Source organism: Macrobrachium rosenbergii, chromosome 4 (genome assembly GCF_040412425.1).
Source record: "Macrobrachium rosenbergii isolate ZJJX-2024 chromosome 4, ASM4041242v1, whole genome shotgun sequence".
In the NCBI taxonomy this organism is placed as follows: domain Eukaryota; kingdom Metazoa; phylum Arthropoda; class Malacostraca; order Decapoda; family Palaemonidae; genus Macrobrachium; species Macrobrachium rosenbergii.
In genome coordinates, this window is record NC_089744.1 from 30,482,501 (window position 1) to 30,507,675 (window position 25,175).

At 38.9% G+C, this 25,175-nt stretch overlaps 1 protein-coding gene across 5 annotated transcripts in view; it reads left to right on the forward strand.

Moving 5' to 3' along the window:
* Positions 1-25,175, forward strand: part of Wdr33 (WD repeat domain 33) — a 147,201-nt gene that overhangs the window by 90,872 nt on the left and 31,154 nt on the right. For all 5 annotated transcript variants that reach the window (XM_067092526.1, XM_067092512.1, XM_067092534.1 and 2 more), the window contains 3 exons: positions 5,518-5,615; positions 15,008-15,134; positions 16,232-16,355. In XM_067092526.1, the coding sequence (XP_066948627.1) occupies positions 5,518-5,615; positions 15,008-15,134; positions 16,232-16,355 (349 nt within the window). The remainder of the gene's footprint in view (positions 1-5,517; positions 5,616-15,007; positions 15,135-16,231; positions 16,356-25,175) is intronic.

Below are 25,175 nucleotides of genomic sequence, written 5' to 3' on the forward strand. Positions count from 1 at the left end.
TTTTGTTGTTAAAATCTATTTGTCTGTTGTGAGTGGGACCTTTGTAGTATAATTTATTTGTTTTGTTAATAGCCTTCACGATAATGTGTGGTGGGTAGAGCAGTTGCGTTAGGTGTTGGCGGATCATGTTGAATTCTTTATAGAGGTACTCATTTGAACATATTCTAAGCCCCCCTGAGGAATAAGTTGCACCCTACCATGATCTTTACGGAGACATCGTGTTAGCTAAAGAAATTAATATAGGAAACAGCAAGTTTTGGGGAGCTAAAGAAATTAATATAGGAAACAGCAAGTTTTGGGGCTTAGCAGTTCAGAAAAGTGCTGATTTTCAGTTATCGGCACCTCTGTTAGGTATGTATCAGCGCCAATACCCAATTATCGGCGCCTATAAGCAGAAGTCAGCGATTGTCAGCGCTGAAAATTGCCAATTTCCGTTGCTAGACAAGAGCCTTAAAACTGGATCGCCATTAACCGGGGACTGCCCGATATATATATATATATATATATATATATATATATATATATATATATATATATATATATATATATATATATATATATATATATATATATATATATATATATATATATATATATATATGCCTTGAAATCTGACTTTACTGTCCAGGGAATCATAAAAAGTAAAGAAAAGGGGATGTTTCATATGAGCTTAGGGCTCTACTTCGTGAGGGAATGTTACGTAAACACTGGGGTTAACAAAAGTGACTGTATTTACAAAAATAGGATCAAAAGAAATGGAAAGGTAAATAATATGGAGGCTTGCAAAGCCTGGAGGTCTTCACCATTGTAGCCAAGTGGGCAATCGTTTTTATTGCAACGTGACCTCCTTGTGATTAAGGTGACCCAGGTTCGTCTCCCGCGACCGGCAAATCACAAGTCTCTTCAATTTCTTGTGTTTGGATGTCACGACTTCGTAGTTACAAGCATATCCAAAAAAGCCAAGAATTCGAGAAGTTAAGAGGCCATTGTGGCTATTAGAATTACATATGTGTGACCAGTAGATTCTTCATATATATTTCAGCCTAAAAAGCAATAAAAACGATTGTGATGGGTCTATTCCAGCTCTAATAAATATATCTGAAAACGACAGGTATATATATATGTACGACAGGTAATAGACTTTTATCCTTCTCGTGGCCAGGTCGGCAACGTGACCTCCTTGTGATTAAGGTGACCGTGTTATATATACTGGCAAATCAGAAGTCTCTTCAATTTCTTGTGTTTGGATGTCATATATATCCAAAAAAGCCAAGAATTCGAGAAGTTAAGAGGGCATTGTGGCTATTAGAATTACATATGTGTCTGGTAAAATGACCAGTAGATATATATATATATATATATATATACTATATATATACTATATTTATATATTTGTGTGGGTGGGGTAGATTTTGCAACATGTTTGCAGAGCATGGGATTGAAAGCCGCATGCCCCATCCATATGGTGGCCTCCATACCAAGGATGATGCAGTTGTATGCCCCAGCATTCTAAAAGAACATAGGATTAAAAAATAGGAAAATACACCTGCATGTAGCAGTTGACCCTTGCTTACCTTTGTTTTCCATCATGACTTTGTTAAGAAAAATGTTTCATATTTAGTAGCACTAGTGAAAAATGTTGGCACCCCAGACTTAGACATTCATAAATTTCCAAAGCACCAAAAATATCAAGCTTAGGATTTCTATTTCAATATGCTGTTCAAAATTTAAGTATCAGATAAGCCAGGAATAAAATTCTCAAGTTTGAACTCACAAACCAATATTCAGATCAGAATTATTACCAAGAACCTTGTTCACCCACAAGTTTTTCTCAGTGCCCACTTTTATGAAGTTCAACCACACTGAATACCTTCCTTACCTGACCCTGTGGATCAGACATGAAGTCATTGATGAACATCATTAGAACTGACTGACTGTCCCACTCTGCAAGTCTAGTTTTTAGAATTACTTATTAGCAGGATAAAATACAAAGTACTGTAAGTAAATTAGTTTTTTTTATGACTGCGTACAAGAGGGGATATGGTGTTGGCAATGAACAGCCTTGTTGGCTGGGTAGAATTGTAATGTTTCAGATTTCATTACCTACCATTAGCTATTCAAGATGTGGCTTACTGGGTAGTGGAAGCATCATAGAACCTCTAAGTCTAAATTTTTTATACTATTAGAGAAGACAGAGCAGGTACATAAGACTATAAAAGTCATAGTAGTGATTAAAAGATTGTCATGATTAAGCTCAAAGTTCAGTCATTGATTATGCGCAGAACTCCTGACTTTAGCCCAGTCAGGGAAGGGGACCTCAGCATACAGAGCAAAGCTGATCCACAGCTGTAGTGCCCACAGCCATCTCAGGTTACATATAAGAGGAAGTGAGTTCTGTTCTAAAGAGAGAAAAAAGTGAAAGTCAAGACAGTGAACTTTAGGTAGCTTCCTTCAAGTTCAACATTTTGGAAAGTATCCTCTACTTAGTTTGAAACCAAGCATCAGAAGAGTTAGAAAGAAGCTTCTGAAGAGCTTAGCATTGAAGATTTAATGCTGAATGAGAGAGGTGGTCATAGGAGAACAGCACCTCGATTTTCTCATACCATACTGATTTTTTTCATGACCTTGGGACCATACCTACAAGAATAAGAAATCCTTTTGGAACTTTATTGTCGGGTATATTGCTAGAAGGCTAACAAATTATAGGCAACATGTAGATGTGGCTAATAGCCTTTGTCATCCGTATTTCAGTTAGAGTTGGACTTCCAAGTTACAGCAAACTGCTTCTTGATAAATCCCTCCGATGCTGTTAGACTCTGAATTGTAAATTAATTGAGGCACTAATGATGAATCCTTTGCTTGCTCTTGGATTCTCTGAATGATAAAGCAGAAATTCATGAGCTTCAGATCTCTTGCATTTGAGAGCCAACCAAGGATGTTACAGTCCTTAGCAGCCTCGATTCATGGTTTATTCTTCTCCTCATCAGCAGTGAAAGCCTTATTAGATGTCTTCCTGAAGAGGCCCATCTTGTCCATGCCCAAAATTTTTATGGTGCTGGGAATATTTTGAAAGCCTCATCAGCACTTGCATCTTAGTCAAATATTAAGAAGTGAACATCAGCTTGTTTTAAACCCCTTGTACCAACCATTGCTTGCAACAAGTGGTCCTTGTTATCTGGCTTCCAATTCTGTACCTGAGAACAAATTGAAAGCTTCACCATTTTGATGAAATAAGAATAGACACCTTGTCAAAGGTTTATTGAACTAACAAAACAAAACCTTAAACAAAATAAATTTAGTTAAACATATAGATTAAATAAGGGATTTTGACAAAGGAAAAATCTATTTCTGGGGGAAGACCTGTGGCACCCAGTGAAATGGTTCCAATAGCACTCATTTCTAGGTATAACTATTGCTAAATATACCAGAGAAAAAAGCTATCCATAATGCCAGGGTTACTACCCCCGGATCGATCACCATAACGGTGTCGGTATGCACTAGGGGTGAGTGGACTCCACTATCACAGGTCTTCGTCCAATAGACCTCTCTATTCTCAAAGTCCCAAATTTGGGTGTGCCGTACCAAGGATTGCTTCCCCACTCACCCACTAGGCGTCATCACGCGACCGCCACGTCATCCCAATATTAGCACCCACCAAGCTTGGTATACCACCCGGGTGGGAAAGGCAGTGCAGGGATGGGTCACTGGGTGACCACAGGAAGGTGAATATAGTTTCCCCATCTTGACAGCATTATTGTTTTCTTTACTAAACAGGTTTGTGGTGCTAGTCCACCATCACTAATAGGTGCATGGCCAGTCGTACCAGAATTTTCTTGAACAAATGATCCATTGTTAAAAACAAAAGGCAATGCAATAATAGTTTTTGTACAAGGGTCATCATATATCTCTGTAAGTTTATCACATGGTGACATATTACAAGTGGGTGCCAAGTCACATGCTGAACAGTTATTTACGCTTTCTCAGCAAATTGTACGAGTGTATTAAGGACATGTTTCAAATAATTTATCTTCGTCAACAAGTGGTTCATATTTATTTTCATGAATGAGGCAATGCAAGACAATTCCAGTTAATGGACACCCAGTTTGACAAGTACAGCCACTAGGGATTCAACATCACTACTTGCTGCTACAATAGTCTTTCATGAGGTGTGACATTTTTAGGAGTACTGGGTACAGTAGAGATTTTAGTGAGTGCAAAGTGTAGGACAGTCTCCCACTGAAATTCCTGAAGATTATTAGATTCCAAACGAGTAAAATTGGTTTCCAGATTATGCCACTGTAATGTTCACATTGTTTAGGAATCATATCACATTCAGAAGATTAAACACAGGATGATGGTTCCTGTAGATATTTTTGGACATGCAGATGCAAAAGAAAAAGGGAATACTTTTCCTCTGTCATGAGTATATAAAATTTTTTGGAGGTACATGGAAGAGAGCTGATTGGCTTTGATGGTAAATGTTAGTTTTGATTTATAAAACCGAGACTGTAGTTGAGCACACAGAAAACTCTCCACATAATTATTATTACATGGAGAGTCTTTTAATGTTTGATAATAAATGAAAATAATGGAGCATATTTCCTGTAATTTTCCTCAAGAGAGAGAGAAACCCTCTTATCTTTCAATAGGATAAGGAATATCTCTCACTCTTAATATAAAGAAAATGTCTAGTGACACCAAGATGGCAAAGGGCTGTGTGGAGCTCAGACAGTGTAGTCATCTTTATTTTTACTACATGTATGCTACGCCTTGCATTGTTATTTTTGAGATAGCTTTGGTCTGGCAATTTACAAGTCAACAGTTCAAACCCTCAAAAAGAAGCCTCATCTTTATCAGTGTTTTTTATCACAGTCAGGTGTTGGTCTTATTCACCAGGAGGTTGCTTAGGAATTTTATGGCTGTTTTCATGTGAATGTGTGGTTATGTAAAACAATAATGTATCTCAGCTAACTAGTCATACAGTGAGTAATATGTGCTAGCAGAGTAAGCTGATTGTACGCATGAAAAATACAGTAAAAGTGTGATTGTTTTATAACATTTTCAGGTTTTTCTCTTGGTTTTTTGTTTTTATAAACATTAAGTAAATAAATAAAAAGGAAATGTGAGTTTGATCCCGTATTTAATTTTAAGGACACAGCTGAATATTGTCATTATTCATAAGATTTGTAATTGTATGAACCATTTGCTTTTAAGCATAATGTTTAATTGCATCAAGAGTTGTCTTTGGACTGAGTGGTAACTGGAAACACATTTCATGCTTTTTTGTAACAAGTAACATGAGGATATTGGTTGTTCTGTGAAAGAAAAGAAAGAAAGTTTTGATCTGGTATTTTTTATTTTGCATCTGTCATAAAACTTGGAATTTTTAGGTAATGGTCATTTGTAAAATATTTCTGTTACTGCGCTGAGAACTGATTTGATGATTTTTTTCTATCTAATAAATTTACTATCTTTCACTTCATTTAGTGTACCATTTTCCAAAACTATTCTCCACAGTTTTTCCCCGAGTGACCAGAAGTTTGCCACCGGTTCTGATGATGGGACCGTTAGAATATGGGACTTTTACCGTTGTTATGAAGAAAAAATTCTTAGAGGTAAGAGAGTTTGGTTTTATTTTCTTTAACTTTGTTGAGGGAAAAATTTGCTCACAAAAATAATGGAATTTCATAGAAATAATGCTGAAAGAAGATTACAGTACTATTAAGTAAAAATTTACTGTACAGTATAATTTATTGTTTGGCAGAATCACACTTAAGGCCGGATGATCAGTTTGAGTTTGTTTTATCAACTGTGATGAAAATGGGTTTTGTTAAGCTGCTGTGTAGGGATTCAGGTCATAAAGTTGGGTTGAGCTGATGTTGCAGGTGGCATAGAGAGTTGTTATGTAGCTTACAGTGGAAAAGTGACAAAATAGAAATAATTTTATTCAGTACAGCTATCAAAACAAAAATGCATACTTTTGGAAATGTATCCATAAAGTTTATGTATAATGTACTAAAGATTTTATGCGAAAGAATTGACAAATAAAGTTGGATGACTACAGTCTTAATAGATGTATATTTCTACAGTTGGAGATAATTACTGAATAATTTTATTCACAAAGAAGTGAAATACAAAATTTTGACTTTCATTTGAAAGGTCGTCCAAAATATCAGTATACAGTAAATCCCCCATATTCCCAGGGGATGAATTTCAGACTCCCTGCGAATAGTTAAAATCTGCGAATACTTAGGTCCCCCCCCTCTAAAAATGCTTATAGCTGCCTATCTTGAAAGTTTAAACACCAAAGTATGCTTAAAAATACCATCCTACATGAAATATACATTAAACTGTTATCCTATTACTGTATTAATCTTTGAAATGATATTAATATCATTTCAAAGTCATCTTAAACATTTTATCGTTAAAATTATACGTACGTACTGTATGGCTTACAACTACGTGTGAAAATAATCCAGTCCCTCCTGGGTATTCAGCCACGCACATTTTCTTTCTTACAGTTACAAGCCGTCCCATTTTTTTTTACAGGGGAAACATTTTTACGTAATTCACAAAGAGAGAGAGAGAATTAAAAATACATATACACATTTTAAAAAATGTAATACTACAGACATATTAAAACTACTACATACGTAAATCATATGGGTACTCACCGGTGATGAATGTTGATTAAAGATGATGATGATGAATAGCTGTGCAGTCCGATGAGTAATGAAGATATGACTGCACAGCAAGGCAGAGGAGTTACATCTCCTCTGAGGGTGCCTCTTCACCTTCAGGAGGTGCTTCAGGAGGCACTTCTTCAGGCGATTTGGGAGGCACTACTTCAGGCGATTCAAGAGGCACTACTTCAGGTGATTTAGGAGGTTTTGGAGGGTCCTTTGTCATCCATGTGATGAACATGGTGATAGGCAGCTGCTGTCGCTGCTGCTTCATGGTGGTGAGGGCTTGATTATAGGGCTCCAGTGCCAAATCAAGGATGCTGGAAAACTTTAGGAGCGTTCCATATAAGGATCCCATGTTGAAACAAACTCCTGCATATCCTTGATCATTCTCCTAATATGGGACAGACGTTCCAAAGTCAGGCCCTCCTCCTCCTCTTGCTCCTCCTCTGAACCTGGCGTATCTTCTTCCTCTCTGGCAGACTTCGTCAGGTCTTCCAAATCTTGGTCTGTCAGGGGGTCAGAGTGGGCATCAATTAGGGTGCCGACTTCATCCTCGGTGATGTCCTCAAAACCTTCTCCACCTAGAAACCTCGCCAACTGGATTGCCTTATTAATGGCCGAATGTTGAATTTCTTCAGGAGAGAAGCCCCTATAATTGTGAACAGACTCCGGTCATAACTTGTTCCAGCCTGTATTCAGGATCTCCTTCATTTCATTCAACGATCGGTCGATGACGGACAGACGTGGCAATGGTTAATTTATACCAATAGTCTTTTAGCGTAAATTCACTGACATTGTCCATTGCATTCACAAGGTGCTGGAGGGACTTCCCAGTGTAGAATGCCTTAAAGGCACGGATCACACCTTGGTCCATAGGCTGGAGGAGAAAAGTGGTGTTGAGAGGGAGGAACTTGAGCCAGACTCCCTTGTAATAAAGATTGAGAGGGTGGCCACCAGCATTATCCATGATCAGCAACTTGTTGAACTCAATGCCCAAGTCACTCAGGTATTACCTAACTTGAGGGATGAAGCTCTGATAGAAACAGTACTCTGTAAGGATTTTGGTGATCCAGGCCGTATGGTTATGCATCCAGAATACAGGCAGCAACGCCTTGTCCTTATTCTTGAGGGCCCTGGGGTTTGCAGCCTTGTAAATGAGGCCTGGTTTGAGCATGAAGCCAGCTGCATTCCCAAAAATTATGAGGGTAACCCTATCCTTCTGGGCCTTGAATCCGGAGGGTTCAGCTTCATCCTTTGTGAGGTATGTCTGGGAAGACGTCTTCCAGAACAAGCCAGTCTCATCCATATTGAACACCTGTTCTGGATGGTAGCCCTTCTTGTGGATGATTTTCTTGAAGGTCTCCGGATATTTCACGGCCGCCTCAGTGTCTGCAGAAGCTGATTCCCCATGCAGAAAAACAGACTTTAGGTGGAACCGCTTTTGAAATTGGTGGAACCACTCCTTGCTGGCCTGGAAACCTTGAGGTGCTGATGATGGTCCTGCTTGGGGCTCTTCTACATCCTCTTCTCCTGCTTCTATAGGCGCCGGTTCATTAAAGCCTAAGAATTCTAATCCCCCTTCTTCATCGCCTTCTTGTGCCTCTACGCCGTCGCCTTCCTCTGCCTGTACGTCACCGCCGCCTTCCTCTGCCTGTACGTCACCGCCGCCTTCCTCTGCCTGTACGTCACCGCCGCCTTCCTCTGCCTGTACGTCGCCGCCTTCTGTAGCAGTCGATAACTGCTGGTAGAGTTGTCACACTTTCTCGCAAATTATGTTAGAGTCGAGAAGCACATTCTTCTTCCGGCATTCCTTTATCCAGAATGCTAGCGCATATTCTATCTTCGCGATTGTTTTATCCCGCTCAGTCGAAACTGTTTTTGCACTACTGAAGAAGCTCATGCTTACAGCCTTTCATATCTCCGCCTCTTTCTTCTTTATGTACCTCACTGTGTTCTCATTAACATTAAAATGGCAGCCAACTGCAATGAAACTTTTGCCTTCCTTTAACATATCGAGAACTTTCACCTTCTCCTCAAGTTCCTTAACCTCCTCCTTTCTTTTAGGCTCTGCCAGAAGCCTTAGAAGGAGCAGGGCATTTTTTAGGAGGCATTTAGGTCCGACTACCACTGATACACAAAGATTAAAACCCACGCACAAAGATCCGCGATTACACCCGATCAGAAGATGCTATGTACTACTTATGAATTGGGAAAGATGCTGTAGATGTGGTCTCCCAGAATTCCATGTTTGCGAGATGGTCTTGAATGTTCAGCCAGTCAATTCCAAGTGAACAGCCAGTGAGCACCAAGGAAAGTGAATGGCGCTCCTGGAGTGGCTGCTTTGCAGACAACAGCCAATAGCGTGTCAAGTATCATTGGTCCTGGATAGACAGCATCCCAGCATCTCGAGTTCTTTGTATTTACGGAGAGGTGGTTTGGGTGCAGCACATTTTAAGAAAAACAAATATATATTATTGAAATTTTGCTGTGTTTACATTAATATATTGCAATACCGTAACACAGTATTTGAAAATTAGTAAATTTTTTTTCAAAATAAGAAATGTATTTACAGCAGTCACGAATATATACTTAGTACATACAGTACATGAAAATACTATGTATCGCAGACGTAAACATACATACCCTGCTATTCCTGTTGTCTTGTGTATTTTAGATATGCTCTACGTACTAGTACTACGTACCATCCTAAAACTTTTTATGTACACTCGGCAAGAAAAGTGAGGATACAGTTTTTATTAGATTTCGTTCATCGAATTTTAATTTTTTTCTTATGTAAAACACATAATCTCAGTAAATTTACTCTAGAATATGAAAATACAATGGAAATTATATCATATATCTTAAATCTGCAAAACAAAAACGTTTAGATACTTAAAAACACCGTGTATGTCCGAAGTAATCAGAATTTCTCAGATGACTTCGTTCATAGAGATCTAAAAGATTGTGTGTGGATATCTCGGTGTAGTACTGTTTATCAGAATGGCAATATTTACTCGTTTTCCGTTATGAACAGGCTTATTATTGCATAATCATACGAGGTAATGATAGTTTCTTTAATTTTTACACATTCATATTTGTATTTCACTGTATTAAAAGTCAGCTGGAATTAATGGTAGTAAATGTTGTGACAGCTAGGGTAGATTGACCAAATCTATTTAAATCCGCAAGAGCGTTCTATCTGCTGTGAGGAACAGCACGACTTGGCGGGAAAACACAAATAACTGGATGTTTTTTGACGTCATAGTTTCTCTCTCTCTCTCTCTCTCTCTCTCTCTCTCTTCTCTCTCTCTCTCTCTCTCTCTCTCTCTCTCTCTCTCTCCATTGCTAAAACATACTATACAAATATAGTATCGCTCAATCTCTAAAAGAAAAAAAATAATGAAGTGAGTAGTTCTACATATAGGCCTAGGCTTACACAACAGCAACTCTCTCTCTCTCTCTCTCTCTCTCTCTCTCTCTCTCTCTCTCTCTCTCTCTCTCTCTCTCTCTCTCTCTCTCTCTCTCCATTGCTAAAACATACTATACAGATATAGTATCGCTTAGTCTCTAAAAGAAAAAAATAATGAAATGAGTAGCTCTACATATAGGCCTAGGCTTACACAACAGCATCTCTCTCTCTCTCTCTCTCTCTCTCTCTCTCTCTCTCTCTCTCTCTCTCTCTCTCTCTCTCTCTCATCATAACATTGCATTTGTTCCTTTACTGTTCCTCACATTTTTTGTTGGACATTGCTCAAATTTAACTCTTGATTTCATTATGGAAGATAGCGTTTCTGATTATGCAAGCATTCCGTTTATTGTGGTGTCATAAATTCATTTGTGTAAGGTTACTTGGTAGGCTATGTCGAAAAATGTTTATTTTGCTCAGAACTGCCTCTGCAAATTACAACTTGAACGAATACTGTAAAGCTTACTGCTGCGTTTAAGTATCAGTGATTTCAGAACCGTAGAATATGATTGAAAGTTATAGGTCAAGCAAAAAACAAACACAATAAGATTGAAGCTCCTCCCCTTTCTAAAGTTGCCAGATGTTGCATTATTGAGCAATATATGTTCGAAGGTTTAAAAAAACTGTATCCTCATTTTCCTTGCCGAGTGTACGTAATATTTGAAAATCATCTTCCAACAAAATATTTAATAAATTGTACAGTATGCACAGAATATCAATGTTAGTATATGTATGCACAATAGTACTGTAGTGGCAAATGGCCCAGTATAACTCACTTTATTGTTATCTCTTGCTTGTGCGTGTTTTGCGTGTACGGTACTACGGACTAAGAATATTTTTTGAAGTCATGCACTGAGGTGTCCTCTAAACGCTCTGCTTTTCCTAAGGCTTCTGACAAAGAGCCCAAGCGCCAGGGGACGTTACAGTTAATGAGCGATGAGGAGAAAGTAGACATGATTGTTATGTTAAGAGAGGGCAAAAGTCACAGAGAAGTAGCAGCCCATTACGGTGTGACATTAAGTGCGGTCGCCTGCATCGAGCACGAGTATGAACAGGGTAAAATACTTGGGGAGGCCATTCTTGGAGAAGAACTTGCCGCCCTCTTTACTGTCCCACCAACGGACGAGGATATTGAACAATTTCTTGGTCTGTAAAAATTTATTAAGAGAGCAGGCAGCTGCAGACAGTGGTAAAGGCACTGGATAATAATGTAGAAAGGCCCACGGATATTTCCAATACAATTAATGAGATCATTCAGCCCTACCATACCACCATCATTCCCATGTTCAAATACCTTAACATGATGGCGCCTCCTGAAGAAGGTGAAGAGGCACCCTCAGAGAAGATGTAACTCCTCTGCTTTGCTGTGCAGTCATATCTTCATCATCATTCATTGTACTGCACAGCTAATTCATCATTATCATCTATAATCAACATTCATCACCTGTGAGTACCCGTATGATTTAATCTTATTTATTATTATTACAGGTACCCGGTGTAGTATTACGTATTATTATTTAATTTAATCTTATTATTTAATATTACTGTATTATTATTTAATTTTATTACTATTATGTACTGTAGTATTATTACTTTACATTATTATTTAATGTCGTTATACAGTAAATAAGATGAAAATACAAAATATTGCATTACAAAAAAGGAAAAAATCTGCACTAGTGAATAGGCGGGTTCCCCACAAATATTTTTATAGTTATGTTCCACAGAAAACCCGTGAATGGGCAAGTTTTCCCATGCATAATTTTTAGATAGATTCCACAGAAAATCCCACGAACCGTGAGAACGTGAATACAGGGGGCATTTACTGTAGATTCAAGTGATATTAACACTGTCAAGAAAAAGATCTCTATTTTAGCATGATGACATTTACTGTCATATTAACCCTTAAACGCCTACTGGACGTATCATACGTCGACTAAAATTGTCTGTTGGGTGCCAAGTGGACGTACCGTACTTCGACTACAAAAAATTTCAACCTTTGGTCAACTCTGACTCGACCGAAATGGTAGAAAAATGCAATTGTAAGCTAAAACGCTTACATTCTAGTAATATTCAATCATTTACCTTCATTTTGCAATAAATTGGAAGTCTCTAGCACAATATTTCGATTTATGGTGAATTTTTGAAAAAAACTTTTTCCTTACGTACGCGCAGTAACTCTGCCGAAAATTTCAGAAATTCTTTCGTCATTTTGTCATAATTTTTGCACTGTTTTATATTAGCCGTTACATAAAGTTTTATATATGAAAATGTGTGCAATTTCATGTAAAATACAACAAAATACAACCCATGGTTGTAGCTTTTATCAGTTTGGAAATATTTCCATATAAATCTCGATAACTGCCAAAATTTCAACCTTCGGTCAACTTTGACTCGACCGAAATGGTAAAAAAAAGCAATTGTAAGCTAAAACTATTACATTCTAGTAATATTCAATCGTTTACCTTCATTTTGCAACAAATTGGAAGTCTCTAGCACAATATTTCGATTTATGATGAATTTTTGAAAAAAACTTTTTCTTTACGTCCGCGCCAGAAATTCTTTCGTCACGTTGTCGTAATGTTTGCACTGTTTTATATTAGTCGTTACATTAAGTTTTATATATGGAAATGTGCGCAATTTCATGTAGAATACAACAGAAAATAACTCATGGTTGTAGCTTTTATCAGTTTTGAAATATTTTCATATAAATCACGATAACTGCCAAAATTTCAACCTTCGGTCAACTTTAACTTGACCAAAATGGTAAAAAAATGCAATTATAAGCTAAAACTCTTACATTCTAGTAATATTCAATCATGTACCTTCATTTTGCAACAAACTGGAAGTCTCTAGCACAATATTCCAATTTATGGTGAATTTCTGAAGAAAAAAACTTTTTCCTTACGTCTGCGCACGGTAACTCGGCCGAACATCTCAGAAATTTTTTCGTCACGTTGTCGTAATGTTTGCATCGTATTACATGAGTCGTTACATAAACTTTTATATATGAAAATGTGCGCAATTTCATGTAGAATCAACCGAAAATAACTCATGGTTGTAGCTTTTATCAGTTTTGAAATATTTTCACATAAATCACGATAACTGCCAAAATTTCAACCTTCGGTCAACTTTAACTCGACCGAAATGGTCGAAAAACGCAATTGTAAACTAAAACTCTTACATCCTAGTAATATTCAATCATTTACCTTTATTTTGCAATAAATTGGAAGTCTCTAGCACAATATTTCGATTTATGGTGAATTTAAAAAAAAAAACATTTTCCTTACGTCCGCTGCTGTAACTCGGCCGAACATCTCAGAAATTCTTTTCATCACGTTGTCGTAATGTTTGCACCGTTTTATGTTAGTCGTTACATAAACTTTTATATATGAAAATGTGCAATTTCATGTAGAATACAACAGAAAATAACTCATGGTTGTAGCTTTTATCAGTTTTGAATTGTTTTCATATAAATTACGATAAATAGAAAAAATTCGACCTTTGGTCAACTTTAACTCGACCGAAATGGTCGAAAACTGCAATTGTAAGCTAAAACACTTACAGTCTAGTAATATTCAATCAATTACCTTCATTTTTCAACAAATGGGAAGTCTCTAGCACAATATTTCGATTTATGGTGAATTTTTGAAAAAACATTTTTTTACGTCCATGGCGCATGGATTCATGCATCATATTGTGATAATATTTTCTCTGTGTAGCTTTGATCGTTTTACAGTTTGTTTTATACCAAAATCATCGCAATTTAGTGTACAATACAAAGAAAAAAAATAATCCGTTAGCTTTAACCGTTTTGGTCACAGCGCGATTTGTATAAAATTATATATGAAATTTTTTTTGCGCTGTCATATATTTCAATATTTATATATGATAATGATATTTTTTTTCATTTCTGATGGTTGCATACTAAACTTCAGGCAATGACAAAAAAAGGAGCCAAAATTGAACTCTTAATCTTAAAAACTAAGCGTGCTGTGATTTTTTGAAAAAACTTTTTTTCCTCTTCGGCGCTAACTCCCAAACGCCGCCGGCATACGGGAGACGTTTTTGTAAATAGAGGCTCGGCATTTAAGAGTTAATTTGCTGGTTATTTTTCTGGGAATCTTCATAATCTAGAGATTTTTCTCTTCTTGACCAGTGAAGGTAGAAGTCTGAGAATGGCCAATCTAGCAGTCCTCACTGAAAGACCCAGTTGGGTAATATTTTCAACATAGCCAATTTTATAACTGTTATGATAACAAATAACCTATACAGTACTGGGTGTGAAAATTAACACGCTGTTTAAACATTTTTATAATTTATCTCGAGTCATTTTTCATTACTTAGTACTGTACAGTATTTTGAGGCAAGAGGACATGTGTAGACACTAACTCCTTTACAAAAAATACTATCCAAAATGTAATTTTCTTCTTTTCTCCCTTTTGTATTATTTAGAGGGGTATTTTTTACTTTATTTGAAAATACAGTACTACTTTTCAAACATGTTTTATGCTGTTAAGACAGCCAATTGCTTTACACTAAGTCTGCCCCTTCTATATTGGCCAGAGATGCATTATTATCAAGAGGGGCTTCTTCCTGGATACTGTAGTGGATTAGACATATGGGCATCAGAATCAGACTCAGTGAGACAGTGGTGTCCATGAACATGACATTAAATTTGTGTGAAAATGTTTTATTGCACAAACCATTCATCTTGCATTAAATGTAATATTTTACATTTATTATTGATTTTTTACACTAACAGGAATTTACTGTACGTAGAATTCATTAGAGTACAGTATCAGTTCTATCACATTCTTGCCTTCTTGAGGATTTGTCATTTTATTCCACCTAGGTCACGGAGCCGATGTCAAATGTGTTGACTGGCATCCATCAAAAAGCCTTCTAGCATCAGGTAGTAAAGACAACCAACAGCCCATTAAGTTGTGGGACCCAAGATCAGGGCAGCCACTGGCAAAACTGTAAGTATTTTAGTACAGGTACTGAGGTTGTGTATATTTCTGTAAAGCCTTTGGTAATATGAGTTCATGAGATTATTGTCATGAAGACCACAATCTTTGTGTACAATATGGGCTAGGATATTAATTCACTAGTACTTTACATCTTGAAGGTTGATTTAGCATAGTGTTCCTGTAGACTAATAGTCTTAAGTCCTTTGTAATTGATCATTTCAATGATTCTAAGCAAATCTTGCTGGTGTGGTTGCTCATTTTCCATTCATATGGTCTGAAATGAAATAAATTTTACTTCAGTTTTTTCCTTAGCATTTTATTCCTGAATCCCTATCTTATGTTTCTATGTATCTGTTTTGTCATCAGTTTCTAGGCCTTCTTATTGATCTTTTGCCAGGTACTTTTATATCTTTTGTGAATAAACTGTCTTTGTATTTTTGTTGTTTGTCCTTAGGGAAACTTGAATATGTTGACTCATTACTAGTGTAGTTACCAGTGCAGGTTAGGACACAACATTGTACAGCATTGCTAATTATGTTGAATTTTCTCTTAAAATGAAATTAACTGTTACTTCCAATACATATTTCTCTCTCTCTCTCTCTCTCTCTCTCTCTCTCTCTCTCTCTCTCTCTCTCTCTCTCTCTCTCTCTCTCTCTCTCTCTCTCTTTTAGCTCCTTTCATTTAGCATAAGTATTTCTGAATAGTGTTAGTTTACCTGCCTAGTAATTTAGGATGTAGCTGAAGAGAGCAAAAAACTTCCACATTTTAAAAAGGGAAAGGCATAAAGAATGATCAGGTGGATTTTGAAGAGAAATCCCACACTTTGAGTTTTGTAAAAGCAAGATATCAATAAATTTGATACTGTTGTATTTTTCTTTTACCTCAAGAGCATTAACTTCTTTATATTTAGGGCGGTATTGTTTAAATTTGAAAACTGCGTTACATTTCTTTTAAGATTTTGCCTGGAATTGATCAGTCAGGTCTCATAGATTGTCAGGTCAGGTATCAGTACCTGATGACCCATTTGTTACAAGATTTGTGAAAATGATTATGAACTTTTTTGTTAAATGCTGATACACTGTGTAACACAATTTTCTGTTTTTCAGACATGCACACAAAAGCACAGTAATGGACCTTAAGTGGAATGCAAATGGCAATTGGTTGTGTTCTGCGTCTAGAGACCATTTGTTGAAGCTTTTTGACATAAGAAATCTTTCAACAGAGTTCCAGGTACTTTATGTTTGTTTCAGACAGCTCAAATTTACTAACTTCCTGTTTTGTATATTCAAGAACAACTTCTAGTGTTCATGTCTTTGGAACTTCATAAGTAAATAAAATGATTTTCAGCCAAATTTCCTTTGAAATAGGAAATGCAGTGACACTTAAGGTAGTGGGTTTGTTATGAAACAAATGTAGTTGAGCTGCTCATCTTCTGAGGAACCTAACCTTTCTTATACTTTTGTCTCTAGTGTCTTTTGGTTGGGCTGCAAAGCAGGCATCCCTTTCAATCTTTACCAAGAAGGCTCCTACTAGCATAGGGCTGGTGAAATGTAAACCAACCAAACAATTGCCTCTTTTATTTGAAAGAGTCCAGTTGCATAGCCTGAGGGAGCATGATCAGTACATTTCCAAGGACCCAAGCTGCTCATTCACATGGGGCCTGGGCTGCTCAGACCTAAGGTGCTTACTTTTTAATCCCCCAAACCAATCATCAGCTAACCAACCACCTATAGAGTTAGATGTCAATTAGGTGACCTAATTGGCACCTAATCACCTAAAGGACACAATGCACAAGAGCCACTCATGATCCTTAAAGTGAGTGACTCACATGGGGGAGAACCGAGCTAAGCCACTCTTAACCTGGTATGTATTACCATATGCTTAGTATGGCCAATGCCAAAGTGTCAGTTTTTTGGTGAAATTAAGGACAGAAACAAAACATGCAGTTTTGATGCTATTGAATATGTGCTTTTGACTTTGTATTATTTTATTTTAAAGGTTAGAAAAAACATGAAAAGGGAAAAGTGCTTGTATACAAGCAAGGTCTTCAGAAGTTCCTCATGTAGATGACATATAATGAAGGGGAGATGGAAATAGCTTGGACAAGTCCCTCACATAACCCATGGGAGAATAATATGAGATTGTCAGCTGGGCTCTTGTTGACATCAGAAGAGCTGGAAGATGTAAACATAGTATTTGATTGAAAACCATAGAAAGAGAGGCTGGAATTAAGTAGAGATTAGTGCAAGAAACAGCAAAAGAAAGAAATGTGTGGCAGAATTTCAAAGAAATTCTTTGGCATCACTTGGTGCTTGAGACAGTGATGATGATGAATATTTTACTGGCAGCATTGGCATGGGCACTAGCAAGGATCATTATGCATTTCTGAAATATTAAAACTTAGATTTAAAGTGATCTTGGGCAGAATGCTGGTGTGTATACAAGTGCTGCCTTCTGCATCATTATCATTCTCCTCTGTCCTTATTTTTGAAAATCCTGACACCAAGGTAACTGGTTTGCAATCTGTTTTAAAATCACTAGTATTGAATATACTTGATTTTGAAACTACAGTATTAAATTTCCAAAACGAAAGAAGTGACACAACTGTATGGCCAAAGTAGATAGAAATGTACCAAATACCAACTTAAAAATAAATATGAACAAAACTTGTGTGGTAAAATGCTTACTGTTCTGGCTTACCATGTATATGTATGAGTTTAAAAGATAATTATTTTCTATTGCTTGCTGTAAATTTGTTTTTCATGATAAAATGCTAAGTTTGGTGTCATTGTAAAGCCAAATACAGTAGCTCCTCAGTATACGAATTTAATTCATTCCAAACTCCAATTTGTATATTGAAATGTTCGTATATCGATCCGAATATTCCCTTAAGGAATGATGGGAATTCAATCAATTCGTCCCACACTCAAGAATTTCCCCCATATCCACCCTTGGTACCCACTTTAATACAGTTATTTTAAGTACATGCACAATATATCATTTATGATAACCATATTCAGTAAAATAAATAAAGGAATAAAGCATTTCACAATAAAATTTTAACATAAAAGATATAAGCAAAATTACGTCACCGTGGTGACGCACAGCTGACTTGAGATAAGGGAGGGAGCGTTTAGTTACGGAGGAAAGGAGAAGAGACAGTAAAAACATTACTGTACTGCATGTATGTAAAAGCAGTAACAATTCACATAAAAAAAATGAAAGAATAAATTTATCAAAGATACAATATATAAACAGTCAAATGCAATACAGTAACAATAAAAAATCGAAAGAGAATCTTACCTTGAGCGAGTGTTCGGGACAGCGCTAGTGAGGCAGTAGAGAGGAGAGGGAGGGGATGGTGGTAGGTTATCGGGTGCGAGACGGGGGTCCACTTCCCACTGACTTCCCAGATGTGCCACTGGGACCGGGCTCAGTTGATTTTTCTTTTTCACTATGTTTCGCCCATTTGCTTTCACTTACACTTGATTCGCCTGAATCACTTCTTTTTTTTAAAAATATGGTGAAATACTTATCGAGTGACACTTGCTTTTTGAGATTTTTTTAGAACTCTGTAAAAATAACATCCCCACATCATCAAAAAGACTGGCTTTTGTGTGCCTTGGGTTGTTTGTTTCTTCAAATTTCTTTAGATTTTCCCACATTTCACATCACTTCCTGATTTCTATGGTTGACAGTGTCAAAGTCAGCACTGTTTCCACCTCATCCTCAGATGGAGAAAGTTCCTCTAACTCACCTCTCTTTGTCTCTTCAAGCATCTCCTTCAATTCAGCCACTGTCAACTCCTCGTCGTGTTCGTCAATCAGTTCGTTTATGTCTTTGTGGTCTACCTCCAGCCCCATGGTTTTGCTAAATGACACGATCTCCTCTACAGTTTGGTCCTCATGAACGAAACCTTCGAAATCACGTTCAAGAATGCAGTCAGGCCATAGTTTTCTCTGTGCAGAATTGAGTGTTCTTTTTGTGACACCCTGCCATGCTTTATTAACCCTTAAACGCCAAGCCTCTATTTACAAAAGTGTCTGCCGTATGCCGGCGGCGTTCGGGAGTTATTGCCAAAGTGAAAAAAAAGTTTTTTTCATAAAATCACAGCACGCTTAGTTTTTAAGATTAAGAGTTCATTTGTGGCTCCTTTTTTTGTCATTGCCTGAAGTTTAGCATGCAACCATCAGAAATGAAAAAAATATCATTATCATATATAAATATTGAAATATATGACAGCGCGAAAAAAAATTTCATATATAATTGTATACAAATCGTGCTGTGAGCAAACGGTTAAAGCTAATTAGTTATGTTTTGTTTCGTTGTATTGTACACTAAAATGCGATGATTTTGGTATATAACAAATTGTAAAACGATCAAAGCAACACAGAGAAAATATTATCACAAAATGATGCATGAATTCATAACATGCGGACGTAAAAAAAAGTTTTTTCAAAAATTCACCATAAATCAAAAAATTGTGCTAGAGACTTCCAATTTGTTGCAGAATGAAGGTAATTGATTGAATATTAATAGACTGTAAGTGTTTTAGCTTACAATTTCAGTTTTCGACCATTTCGGTTGAGTTAAAGTTGACTGAAGGTCAAATTTTTCTATTTATCGTGATTTATATGAAAATATTTCAAAATGATAAAAGCTACAACCATGAGTTATTTTTTGTTGTATTCTACATGAAATTGCGCACATTTTCATATATAAAACTTTATGTAATGACAAAGTGACGAAAGAATTTCTGAGATGTTCGCCAAGTTTCTTACTCATGACGTAGGAAAAAAGTTTTTCAAAAATTCACCATAAATCAAAATATTGTGCTAGAGACTTCCAATTTGTTGCAAAATAAAGGTAAATGATTGAATATTACTAGAATATAAGAGTTTTAGCTTATTGCGTTTTTACCATTTCGGTCAAGTCAAAGTTGACAGAAGATTGAAATTTTGGCACATCGTGATTTATATGAAAATATTTTAAAATTGATAAAAGCTACAACCATGAGTTATTTTTTGTTGTATTCTACATGAAATTGCACACATTTTCATATATAAAACTTTATGTAACGACTAATATAAAATGGTGCAAACATTACGACAAAGTGTGAAAGAATTTCTGAGATGTTTGGCCAAGTTATGTGCATGACGTAAGGAAAAGGTTTTTTCAAAAATTCACCATAAATCGAAATATTGTGCTAGAGACTTCCAATTTGTTGCAAAATGAAGGTAAATGATTGAATATTACTAGAATGTAAGAGTTTTAGCTTACAATTGCGTTTCTGGGATCGACCTGTGTCGCCGAGTGAAATGTCCCATATAGCACACATTTCTAGGTATAAATATTGCTAGATATACCAAAGAAAAAAGCTATACAGCTAATAGGATGCCAGAGTTACTACCTCTGGAGCGATCATCCTTATAGGATGTCGGTATGTCATCTAGGAGCGAGTGGAAGCCACTACCACAGATGCTTAACCCAAATAGACCTCTCCTCTGCCAAAACCCCTCTGCCTAAGGGGTGCCGTTACAGCGGTCCTTCTCCGCTCGCTACTACTACTTCTACCTAGAACCTTCATCCTCTCATAGCACGCTTTCACGTTAACACCCGTTATTTTTGTTGGTGTAATTTTGTGCTTCCTTTTGCCTTATTTTGGCTTTTTGGATTTATTATCATGGCTTCGATTGATCAAGACGCATCTTCATCTAAGTTGAGTATTCAATTTTGTTGGTTTGGGACTTGGTTGGACAATTTTTGTCCCGTTTAATACTTACGCCTTGTCGGCTCGGAGCCGCCATTTTCGTGTTTGTTCATGGCTGTAGTCCCCAGCCTTTTAATACGCTCATATCTTCTGACGTCTTAGAAGATTTTTTATATGCGCCTCGTTTATAATGATAGCTTTAATTTTTGCTCGTTCTGACGCGTTTGACTATTATTATATTTTAGAATAGTGGAAAGTGAGGCTTAGCCTATCCTTTCCTTATGTAGGTGCATTTTTAAAAATATTTTGTTATTATATCATTACAATTTTATTATGTATTCCTATATACCTTTCGTCTGATATATGGTAGCGTTATCTCTTAGCCTACCTGACCAGTTTGACTCTGTCGAATCTCGGAAGGTAGGCTAAGCTGGCCCCAGTCTTCCTTCCTACCCTGGCTTCTAGGCCTAGGTAAGGTAGGTTTTCTTGGGTGGCCTTCGTTCGAGTTTTGGATGCTGGCCCGTCCTCCCTGACCAGTTTGATTCATCAAATCTCAGAAGGTTTGGTTTGGTGCTAGTGCCCCTTTCTTGTTTGTCTCTCTGGCGTGTCCTAGCCTACCTGTCCAGGTGTTAACTTCGGAAGGTTAGGCTAGGCTATAGATATTATCTATTTCGCCTTCTCGTGTTTATCTCACTCCCATTTTATCAGACGTGGTCTACATGGCTTTTCCCTTTGGGGCATTTTAGAGCAATGCTCATTTGCCCCTTTCGGTTGAGATGACGCTTCGTGGAAGGTGTTTAGGCACCTGACCTGTTGCAGTCGCCATGTTTTCTCTGCCCCTGCTTCTCCGCTGTTCTGCTCTCCGGATCCATTCCGGCGGCTATCGTTAGCTCGCTGTTTAGTTCCTAGTTGGAACAATAGCTTGAGCATCGTTGCCTTCTTTTTATGGCGGAATTGTGGAGATGCCGGGCTGAATGCTAATTTCAGTGTTAGTTATTATTTAGTTTCTGTGAACTGTGTTCCGGGAAATCAGTCCCGGAACCTTTGTTCCGGCGGCTAGCCCTCCCCCCCTCGGTTGTTGATTTCTGTGTGGTTAATTTTCGAGACGCTCCGGCGTCATCGGAAGTGCTTTCCGGTGTGATCGACTTCAGGCTTGGCCTCCCTGTTCAGATTGTACTGGAACATTCCACCGTAACCTTATTGTTTACCCCAGATCTCAACTCCGGCTTGGGAGGGAATATTATTACTTTAAGTTTTATTAGTTTAGTCCTTCACCACAGCCGTGAAGCTGTTCCGGCGTTATCTCCTTGATACTCATGTATCAATTCCCCTTACAGTTGGTTCATTGTCAGGAGCCGGGCTGTAACGCCTATCTGCAGCAACCCTGTGGCCACGTAGCATGCAGGTCGCATGCCAGCTGCGCAGTCGAGGTGGATGATCATCTCGTCTGGCATCCAGATGGCTGCGATGTATGCTACTCCCTTTATCAGGACGTGATTGATGATTCGGTACGTTAACCTTTTGGCATACGCGCATGAATATTTCAAACATCTTTGAAGTACATCTTCTAACGGAAGAATTTATATGTCAATTCCTTATATTGACATTATATCTGGTTTCAGGTCCCTCGGTCCCGCCAAGCCTCATCTCTTGCTACTCTAAAGATCTGGGTCGGCGGATTCGGTCGCAACGTTGGTCAGGGACGCCCCTATGTGCTGGCAGAGGACATGTCCTCTTGCAGCAGTAGCCCCCGAAGTGGCGGAGCCCCTGATTAACAGGATTAGGATCGAGACCCAGGTCCCGCCGGAGGAACAGCAAGAACTGTGCGGTGAAGTGGCCGAGGAAGTGGCCAACATCAATATCAACGTCGAACCGATGGCCATCGATCCGGAGGAGGAAGGTAGGGATGTAAGTGAGGCAGGTAGATTTAAAAATTCAATGTCTTTTAGTTCTCCTGCGTCTTCGTCTTCATCCTTCCAAGGTTTCTCTAAGGTCTCCACCCTTGGGGCCCGTTCGGGGTTGGTGATCCCCAAGGTGAAGTCCTTAATGAAGACGAAGACATTACCCAGTGTCAAAACCCCCGAAGATCCCGGCCATGCAGAGTTCCGCCAGGTCGTCGTTGGCCCCCAAACCTCCGACTTCCTCCCAGAAGGCTACTCCCCCTTCTAAGGGGTCAAGACCCAAGGCGAGCAGGTCTAAAAAACCTGAATTTGACCCTGAGGCCTTCGCGGAAGCTTTAATGAAGAAACTATCCGACCAGGTTAACTCCCAATTTGAGACGATGTCTCGAGATCTCGCCTCAAATCTAGAGACATCGGGCAGGTATGTTCAGTCTTTGGCTGAGAGACTGAAAACCCAGGAGGATTCGCTTGCCGGACTGGTTAATTCCGGTCCGGTACAGCAGCAGGGTTACTCCATCCCAGACGCCTCGAAGCTACCTGCTTATGAGGACTGTAACCCTTGGCGCCTCACCTTTAATGTCCCCTTTGCAAATGGTAAATTAACCATTGAAGGTTGCGGCACCTGCCCTGTGCAAGACTACGAGTTTTCCCGGCGGATCTTGTTTTTCCTTTCCTGGGATACGCCCGTTTATCGGAGGAAGCCCTGGTGAGGGAAGACAAGGTCCCCAAGGAGACGGTGATCTTCCCCAGGGATCAGGCACAGTTGGCATGGGTCAGAATACTCTCTGACTGGGAGTGCGCTAATACCAAGCTAACTCCCCACAAGGGGCAGTATACGATGTTCGTTGTCCACGAGGACATTCCCACCCCTTGTACATCTAAGATAGCAGAACTAACTCTGCAGGCCGGAATAGAGGAGAAGCCGATGCCACAGCTTCGTGAGACGGACCCTACATCTCTTCTCTTTCCGGGAGACCTGGATTGCTGGGTTGGGGCTCCTGAAACATTTACAGTGGGTAGGCTGGATCCGGAGTGCGCTTCGGATCTTTTCAGCGAGCAGTTGCCCAGGATTCCGGAGTCTCTGATTAAAGCAGAATATGATGCTAGGTGCCGTCTCAGCAGGTCCATCAACTCCGTCACCTCGGCGGAGTTGACATCTGCTGTATACAAGGACGAACCTCTTTTCAGGATCCTGACTAAGTCACTTCTGGCTTCGTTCCAGAGTGACTTATACAATTTTGTGGTAGCAAGGCGGAACTGCCGGAAACATGTGCTGGCTGACGCCTCCATCCGACACTAGCCAAACAGGCTCATTAAATCTTCTGTCTGGGGTACTAACCTCTTTCCTGAGGATGTGGTCAACACCGTCATCAGCGAGGCTTCCAGGGCCAATCAGAATCTTAGGATTCGTTGGGGACTTCCTTTTAAGAGGAAGTCTTCTGAGTCTTCGGGCCCTCAGCCTAAAGGAAGAAAGAGGACAAGGAGGTACCATCCATACAAGGCACCCCAGACCCAGACAGTTGTCCAGGCAGTTCCAGTTACTCAAATTGCCCAACCTTCCACCTCCAAGGGACAACCCCAGTATGTCTTGCTGAACCAGCCAACTCACCACCCTGCTGGTTCAGTGGCTTATGTAATCTCTCCAGCCTTCAACCCCGCCTATGAATCTCAGGGTTCGTTTCAAGGCTACCGCCAGTCTAGGGGCGTTAGAGGTCGAGGCGGTTTTCGGTATAGAGCCGGATCCAGACCCCAGTCTAGAGGCAGAGGCTCAAGAGGAGGCAGAGACAATAAGCCCTCAAACAAATGAGCCTCCTCAGGTAGGTGGGAGCTTATGCCTTTACAAGGACCATTGGACTTTCAGTCCATGAGCCCACAGTATTGTTTCAAAAGGTCTAGGGTGGAGCTGGATAGAAGGGCCTCCTCCACCAGTCAGATTCTATCAGACCCCAACACCGGATCTGTTAGAATACACAAAAGACCTTCTTTTAAAGAAGGCAATAAAGAAAGTCGGCCATCTAAAATTTCAAGGACGCTTGTTCAGCGTGCCAAAGAAAGACTCAGACAAAAGAAGAGTGATATTAGACCTATCAACCCTGAATTCTTATATTCAATGCGACAAGTTCCGTATGTTGACCGTCTCTCAGGTGCGGACCTTACTTCCACATGGGGCCGTCACCACCTCTATAGATCTTACAGACGCTTATTATCATGTCCCGATAGCGAGAAACTTCTCTCCCTATCTAGGGTTCAGACTAGGCAAACAGGCTTACTCCTTCAGAGTAATGCCTTTCGGGCTCAACATAGCACCCAGGATCTTCACCAAACTAGGAGAAGCTGTGGTACAGGAACTGAGGTCTCAAGGCATCAGGCTCGTGGCTTATCTAGACGATTGGCTAATCTGGGCTCCCAACGTCACTGAGTGCCGGAAGGCGACCAGAA